This window comes from Mus caroli, chromosome 1, assembly GCF_900094665.2.
Source record: "Mus caroli chromosome 1, CAROLI_EIJ_v1.1, whole genome shotgun sequence".
Classification (NCBI taxonomy): domain Eukaryota; kingdom Metazoa; phylum Chordata; class Mammalia; order Rodentia; family Muridae; genus Mus; species Mus caroli.
Window position 1 is genome coordinate 169,500,856 of NC_034570.1, and position 9,009 is coordinate 169,509,864.

General features: G+C 45.3%; 1 protein-coding gene across 1 annotated transcript in view; it reads left to right on the top strand.

The window, feature by feature from the left end:
• Window positions 1-5,495, top strand: part of Cnst (consortin, connexin sorting protein) — an 80,990-nt gene extending 75,495 nt beyond the window's left edge. The window contains exons 10-11 of the mRNA XM_021169968.2: window positions 586-721; window positions 3,024-5,495. Of these exons, the coding sequence (XP_021025627.1) occupies window positions 586-721; window positions 3,024-3,229 (342 nt within the window). The 3' untranslated portion in view covers window positions 3,230-5,495. The remainder of the gene's footprint in view (window positions 1-585; window positions 722-3,023) is intronic.
• Window positions 5,496-9,009: the final 3,514 nt, after the last annotated feature.

Genomic DNA, 9,009 nt, shown 5'->3' on the forward strand with positions numbered 1-9,009 from the left:
CAAGCAGGAGACTTAGAGAAGATCTCAAGTTCAAGGCCAGCCTGGGCTATAGCAAGTTCCTAGCTTTCTTGAACTGTGAAGTAAAGATGGCCTGTAGAGGGTTGGGGGCATGGAGGAAAGAAGAACCAGGGGGCTGTGGGCTATATAGTTTACTATCCTCTGCATACAGAAGGAGTCATAGAAAGCCGAGAGAGATTCTACAACAAAACTCCCCAAAAGATTTTGACTATAGATTACTTAGTACTGTGTACTTTCTCTGAGGTACTAAGGTAACTCATTCAATGTTAAGTTTGCTGCCGTATCTTAAGTGCTGTCACTAAGCTAGACGTAACTCATGCACGTAATTCCAGACTTCTGCTAAGACAGGAAAATTGCCATGATTTCCAGACTAGCCTGGGCAAGACCCTGGCTCAGAAGGAGGGAGGGAAGGAGGGGCGAGCAAGCCAACCTGTGGATGAGTGAAAGGGGGACGGAAGTATAAGTCACTCTCATGGTGCTCTGTGGTTGCACGTGTAACATATCGCCGATAAGTCCCAGATACGTCCCACATTCCACATAACTACTGGTTTTCCCACTCTCTGACAGGCCATTCCTGCAGAAGGGCTGGTGTCCATACTGAAGAAGAGGAATGACACAGTAGGCAGCCATCCTGCACAGATGCAGCAGAAGCCGGCTAAGCGCAGAGTGAGATTCCAGGAAATAGACGACAACCTGGAGCAAGGTGCGCCCCGGCAGCCCTGGGTCTGGGAGTGCTGGACAGTCAGGTGACACGAAGTTTGCCAGCAGGATTTGTAAGGGTTGTGTGGACTCAGTTGCACTATCTTCTAGCAGAGAAACAAAGTTTCTCTGTTATATCTTAAATTTTTTTTCTTTTTTTTTTTTTTTTTTGGCCGAAATAAATGAGTGAATTGCAAAATAGTCTTTGTAATCTCACCAACCCAGAAATAAGTCAAGGTTGAAAACTCATCTCGGGTAAATATATATATATATATATATTTCTCCTCTTCTTTCCTTCCCTCCCCTCCCTTCCCCCCGCCTCCCTCTCTCTTTCTTCCCCACCCATCCCCCCTCTTTTGCTTGCTTTCTCTCTCTCTTGTGGGCTTGTTATTTTTATTTTGTTTTTAGTGACACATTACTGTCCCTCCTTTTCTGTGAGGCACTCTGTACAGAAGCCAAGCGTCTCCCAAGAGCTGCTCAGCACAGTTGCCCTTGAGCACCTCTGTCCCTGGCTGGCACTCAGGTGATGCTGTTATGGGCCTCAGAAATGTTTTTATTTTATCCTGGCATCTCATGTGTAATCAGCACAGCTCCCCTGACCCCAGGGGACTTCTCTAACCTGACCACACACATGTGCACCCAGGTCTGGAACTCTCAGGCCACCTCCTCCCTCACCAAGCTACTCAGCTTTATCCTTCCTAAAATACAGACTACAACCACCTCTCTGCCAATAAGGTTGAGGAAAAACATGTAGATACAGTGTATGGATTGATGTCAAGAGTCTTGCAATCTTTATGTTGTACTGACGAGCCAGCGCATAGGCAAACCTCACTCCTGCCTGGAGCTTCCTAAAGAGCCCAGCCCACCCTTCCTCGGGTCAGCACTGTGTCTAGAAGTGTAATGTAGAAGCTCATAGGTAACTGGGTGTTTAGAATTTTTTTTTGTTTTTGGTTTTTTTGTTTTGTTTTGTTTTGTTTTTCAAGACAGGGTTTCTCTGTATAGTCCTGGCTGTCCTGGAACTCACTCTGTAGACCAGGCTGGCCTCGAACTCAGAAATCCACCTGCCTCTGCCTCCCGAGTGCTGGAATTAAAGGCTTGCGCCACCACACCCGGCATTAGAATTTTTATGTGCATGGATATTTTGCCTGCGTATATGTCTGTGCACTACATACATGCAGTGCCTGAGGAGGCCAGAAGAGGGCATCAGATCTGCGGGAAATGGAGTTACAGAGGGTTGAGAACTGTTGTATGGTGCCTGGCATTCGAAGCTGGGTCCTTTGGAAGAGCAGTCAGTGTTCTGAACTGCTGAGCTGTCTCTCCAGCTGCTCATGGATGATCCTAAATTTATGACAGCCACATAACAAAAGTAACAGTATATGAAACCTGTCTTAATAGTATATTTCATTTAACAGAGCTTATCAAAAATATAACGTGGTCAGGACTAGAGAGTTGCTGGTGAGAAACTTCCCTCTTCTCCGCACTGTGTCCTCCAAAGCAGGAATCTGTTTCACACTCCAGTTCATCTCTGTATCAGGTCACGTGTCGGGGGCTCAGCTGCAGCGCACGCTTGTCCCCGCCACAACCCATAATGCATGTTGCTTAAACAAAATTGATATTTTCAGATACCTGAAAAGAGCCAAGACTCCTGAATAATAAAACCTGCAGATGCTCAGGGCGCTTGTATAAGACAGCGTGTGTTCTCATGGACTCTGCTCACACCTCCTGTGTACTTTCTTGGATGTTGATGATTTGTGTTGTTGTTGTTGTTGTTGTTGCTGCTGCTGCTACTGTTGTGCATCTCAAACCTGTCCACAGTGTATGTATGGAGGTCATAGGACAACTTCTGGAGTTGGCTCTCTTCTGCCACCATCAGTTAATTCCAGGGATTGCGCTCAGGTGATCAGGCTTGTGTGCCCGAGCTCCTTTACCAGCTCTGCTATCTCACCCATCCTTCCTTACTCTTCTTTTTAAAAATGTCTTGGATCAACTTCAGTAGTTGAAGTCACCTCTGGATTATATATCATATCCCGTGAGTTTAAATAATCTGTACATAATTGCTATGTGGTATTGTTTAAGGGGATGTGGTAAGAAAAGAGTACATATTTAGTGCAGACAGTTCTTCCGAACATTTGGTCCACAGATCAGAGCCCATAGATGGGGAGGAGTCACAGTGATGAGAAAGTGGGAGGAGATGAACTAGGTCGCTAGCCTAGATTAGCAGGCATCGGAGGACTGTGATTCAAAGAACCCGTGAAGAGACTTGAGCTAAGCCTGCTGATGGTTTAACCCCGTTCTCCTGTTTACAGATGAGGCTGGTGGTGGTTCCTGCATCCTGCTCATCTTGCTGTGCATAGCCACTGTCTTCCTCAGCGTTGGAGGAACTGCACTCTACTGCACCCTGGGCAACATTGAGTCACCTGTTTGCACGGACTTTGCCGACAACGTGGACTTCTATTACACTAAGCTGCTGCAGGGGGTGGCAGGGCTGAAACACTGGGTCTACCTCTCCTAGCAGTAAGTGTGGCAGGCGTGACAGATGGGCTGACAGACAAAGAAGATGCAGACTTCCCAGACAGCGTTTATCTCAGAAGTCATGAGACATCCCCCCTCCCTGGCATCAAGGACCCAAGGATGAACGTTAGAAACAGCAACATTAAACAGCCGCCCAGGGAACACAGATGTAGGCACTGAGGACAGAGGGAGGGAGCTATGTCGAGCAGGCCCCTCTCCTTGCTGCTTCCTCGTGTCCACAGTGTGTGCGGGGCTCACACTGAGGGCTAAAGGGCACTCCTGGTTTACAGTCTTGCTCCACAGCCATTGCTTCCCGCCATCATGCAATAAGTTTTTTTTGTCATCAGAGAGCGTTATCTTATGGCTTCAGTGCCATTTTTTTTAGTTAATCTCGGGAACTGTGTGATTTAAGCCTTGGGCATTACTCTAGATTCTGGTCTCCATTTGCAAAATGGTTGTGGGGGGCGGAGGTGGAGGTGGTCTGAAGCAGTGATCACAAGTGGATAGCCAGCATAGAATACAAAGATGACCTTTATTCTTTTAACTTGACAACCATGTGCAGGCACAACTCTTTGGAGAAGGCTTAGCTATGAACTAGATAAACTGTAGAGATGTTGGCCCCGAGTTGAGAACTGACAGACCTGTGTCGATGAACTTGACAGGCCCAAAGGCACAGTGACAGAACTCCCAGGTCCCAGGAGAGAGTTCACTCTGGCTTCTGTGCTGCCTCAAGAGATGAGTGCCAGGCTCTGTGCACAGCTCAAGAGAAACTTACCGGGTGTCTGTTATGCCCTGAGAACCTCAGGAGAGCAACCTGAGTAAGGCGTGGTTCCTACTGTGCAGGTGTTTAGGGCAGGTAAACCCACACTCTGACGAATGAAGCAGACCACCACATGTATGCGTAATCTCAGGCCGCACGCTTAGGTGTGTGGAATGTGTTCCTACCGTGGGCTCATGAAGCAGAAATCCAGTCATACCCTAAAGAGACAAACGTCTAGTGTTGTTTAATTCTGTCACCAGGTGGCCATTCCTCATTTGCAGTACAGTGACCTAATGTTTAGGAGGCCTTCCTTTGACTTTTTATATTCTAGGCAACATCTTTTTTTAAAAATCATGAATTATAGTTTTTTAGCAAGTGACCGTTATGTTCTGTTTTCCTGTTGGGATCATTTGGAAGGAAGGAGAGAACTGGCTTTGCAGGTGTTACTGGCTGGCACAGTACCTTCCTTTGTGTCTCTGCTTATTTATTTGGAGTGTGAATTTAAGGGGCTTTTTTTTATGAATTGAGCGTGCGCTGCTGAGCCTGCATTCCTTCATCCCACCGCTGCCTATTTAATTAGATGCTTAGTGTTTGGATTTTATACCATTTCAGCTCCATGTATTTTTAGACTTATTTTGAAATTGACTTTTTATTTTGACTTATGATACTGTGTGGCTTATCTCTTATGTCACCATAAACTGTAATATTTTCGATGGGTATAGATCAGAGTTATTTATTTAGAAGTATACAGAATGCTGAAATTTAGATTCGTTATACCTAAGGCTGATTTTATTAGAAGATTATTTTAATGTCCTACTATAAACTTTAAGACTTTGTATTCATATCATATGTAAAATAGGTCCCATCATCCTGGTACAGTGGTTCTATAGAAGCCACTAGCGAGGTCATCTGTGCAGGCTCCTCTCGATACACAAACATTTCACCCTCATGATTTCTAGCTGCGGGGTTTTGATGATCTTTGTTTCTGCCAATTTTATGTCAAGAAAAGTTCAAATCTCCCTCCTGTTCACCTCTTTTCGGTCACTCGGAGTCCCGTGTGATCTCTGATGTTGTATTTGCCTCTCAGCCACCTTGGCCACATTTCCAAAACCCTGGGTTTCCTGGGAGAATCCAGTAAAAGAAAGGGCTGAAATGATAACCTGGCTAACCAGTGACCCAGTTGTGTATCCAAGGAGCCGGTGCTCACCACTCGGGGAACCAGAGTGATCGGGAGCAGACTGACCTCGTGACCTAAAGCGGGTGTGAACTCTCACCTAGAAAACCTAGGGGACCTTTGAAACCTGTAATGGTCATTTATTGCATGAATTGGAGTATCCCCCTGCAGGTGAGAGGATGCTATCCTGCGTATGAGCACCAGACAACTATGCTGAAATGTCACTCCTCCTCTCACATGAAAGTACTGACAACTATTTATAACTAGAGTTCTGAAGAACTGTATTTGAGGGTGTCAAATCAAGCTTGTAATTTAAAATCTACACCAACAAAATGTCTCCGAGAATTTATTTGAACCCTTTGGGTGTTGAGGGACGTGCTTGAAAGCAAAGTATAATGCCAGAGGTCGAGCCAGTCCCTGAAGGAGATGCCAGATATTTGGGGCAAGTCTTTTTTTTGTTTTGTTTTTTAATTACATTCACATATTTTGGGGAGGGACCACAATTGTGCCACAGTGTCCATGTGGAGGTCAGAAGAACACTTAACGGAGTCGCTTCTCTCCTTCCACCATTAGGGTCCAGAGGCTCAAACTCAGGTCATGCGCTTGACAGCGAGTGCTTTCTCCCACTGAGCCATCTTATCAGCTCTATTTTGAGGACATCGTAACGTCCCTAAGTAACAGTTCTCAGCTTTTAAAATACCTCTCTGCCTGACCAGTAACCAGGCTCCACTCTCAAGTGCTGCATCCTTTTAGACTTGAATATCAAGTCCAGAGTCTGATTTTATCAGTCTGTGAATTGGGGTGCGAGAGGGGCTGAGGAGCTGAAGTTTGAAGGTCAGGCTTATTTTGCAAGGGCAGATGTGATTTGGGTCTCCTGAATGGCAAGACAACATGGCCTAAGGGGAGCAGTGAGGAAAGATGGGGTGAGGCCGGGGTGGGGCGGTGGGTGTTGAACAGAGAGAAAATGGAGAGCAAAGAAGCCTTTGGCTGGTGACCTCCTTTCCTGACACTGGCCTTTGTGACACTCGCTCCCCATACATCGGCGGGCTAGTTTTCATTATTAGCATCTATTAATGGTGCATACTGGGTTTCATGATGACACTTGCATACGTGTAGATAATGCATTTTGAGCATCTTCATTACCTGGTACACTCTTGTTCCCCTCCGTCCCTGCTCATCCCCTTCAAGAGGCTGGGTTCTTCATCCTACTGCTAGCAGGCAGACCTCTGTAAGCTCTCATTGCTTTGGGCACAGCTGATCTTGTGTGGCGTTTGTAGTATTTGGACATTGATTCATTCTGTGTCTAAGCACACGTACATCTCTAAGCCACAGGTTTGGTGATGTTCGGCTCCACCACACTTCTGTTTCCCTCACATGACTTGCACCTTCAGAGACTGTAAGAGTGCCTCTGGGGCTTTTGGACTTTAATAGCTATGTAGTAAGCTGGGTGTGGCTTTGTGTCTGGTGCTGAGCAGCTTGTGTTTGCTGCCCTCTGTCCCCTTACACACATCAGATTGCCAGCCCTGTAAGCACAGTGAGAGGGCTGGGGCCCCACTAGGCTTAAAGAGCTTGTGTCTGATAAGGGAATGTATTTGTAAAGAAGAAACCAAAAAGAAACTAGGTAACAAGGTGCTACCTAGGGGATTGGAAATTCAAGTTCATTCATTCTGCACTGTTGGGAATAAAGGAACTCACAGCAACTGATAGGAAAGTCAAGCAGCCATCTTTCCTGACTGCCAAAGGTCTGGTGTTTACTATGTAACCAGTACTGCGTCTCACCGCCTGTGAGCACCGCTCAGTTGGTAGCAGGAGGGTTTCTAGCAATGGGAGTCATCTCAGCCAAAGCTTGCTGTTGAAAACGTAAGGGTTCAGGCTGGCGCTTGTTTGCCCCTTGTGCACAAGACAGTGTCAAATGAATAAATAAAGTCTTAATTGCCCTGAATTGAAAACCACCTCACAAGGAAAACTAGGGCTAGAGAGTGTTGCCAGTCAATATGGCAGTCATTTAAGAAAGAAGTACTCAGGGCACAAAATGCTCTTAAAAAAAAAAAAAGTACTGCTGGTCCATTTTATGAGACCAATAGTGAAACAAGATAAAGACAGTGAGAAAACCAAGAAGCTAAAGTCACTATTGCTAGTCCACCATTATGTCCAAAATCTTTTAAAGAAAATAGTTGGTAGGACAGAGTCAGAGAGGCAGGGACAGCTCAGCCAGTAAAGCCTGGCCAGTAAATACAAGGACCTCAGGATCCCACGTGAAAACGCACTTGCAGTCTCAGTGTAGGAAAGTGGAGGCAGGAGGATGCCCACATCTCCTGGCCAGCCAGCCTAGTTGGTTATTCCCAGACCAGTCAGAGATTGTCGCCTGTGTTTTTGAAGGTGACAACCTAGGCTGGGTTACACATTGAGACCCTGTCTCAAGAAACCAAACCGAGTATATGGTTCAGTAATAGACTGTTGGCCATTCACAGAGCCAGTTGTTCATAGAGATGACAGACATGATTCAAATTCAAATTGCAGCAGTTTTTAGAAATTGACAGTTTAAAATGCTTGAGAGACAGCTGACCCAGAAGACGGTTGGAGACCCTTTGCCCGTTTTCAAAGTTTTGTTCTACAGCAGTCAGACTGGTGTCCAGGGAGACCTAAAGGCCACATGCACACATCCAAGTGATCCACCAAGGAGCCAGGCCCTTTCAACAAATAACGCTGTCAAAATTGCACATCTAGTTGTGAAACTAATTAGCATAAACAATTAACTCTGAAGTGAATAGGCTTCAGGCCTGAAACCTAAAACTATAGGGTCACTGGAAGAACCCAGGATTAGCTTGGTAACTTTTGCATAAAAAGGGATTTCTTAGAGCACAGTGAGAGAGGGTAAAAGGGAAGTCATAGTTGGACTTTTTAAAAATGTGCTTTTCATATAATGTTGTTAGGAAAATGAGAGGCAGTACTCAAATGCAAGACAATAGTCACAATGTTTTTGTAACGGTGTGTTGGTGTGGGCAGTGGGTCCTTGCCCATGTGCGTGTGGAAGCCAGGGACAATTTTATAAGTCAGTTCTCTCCTTCCACCATTTGGTCCTGGGGATCAAATTCAAGTCATCAGGTTTGGCAGCCAGAGCCTCACAACGAATTCATTGAAGACCTTGTAAATTTAGAATATATATATATATATATTCAGAATTATGACAACTTTGAAAGGCCTCATAAGAGAGAACATATAAATAGCCAATGCGTACATGAAAAGATACTGACTCTTAAAAGTCACCAAGAAAACGCAAATGAGCGAGCTTCCTCTGCACACTTAAAATGTCCAGACTACATGGACAGACAGACAGACAGTGCAAGGACAGTTCTACATAAGGAATTTGGTGTGACATTGGTAGAACATATGGGGATGGGAAATTATGGTCACCATATGGAAAATTATGGGTGTAGAAAAGGTATTGATTGTTCTTTTGTGATTAAAGGAAGATTAGGAGAAGACTAGGAGGGTCCTTGAAGGGCTTTGAGGAATGTGCAGGTAGCGATGCTAAAAGGCTGAGCTGTGATCTGTCAGGAAGGAGGCAGGGCACCCGTTCTCTATCACTGCTCAGCAGAGCACAGGGAGATATAGCTGAAGAAAGGAGGTGGGAGAAACAGACATCCAGTTTGGAAGACAGGAAGGAAAACTTCACAGATGACAGCAAAGAAACTTCAAAGAAGCCACGTGAAAGTTCCTAGGACTGACAAATTCAAAGGTGTTGCCGAGTTCAAGGTCAATGTACACACACACACACACACACACACACACACAAAATCTGTTGTTTCTATGCATCTCGATTAATGATCTGAAAAAGATTTGTTCA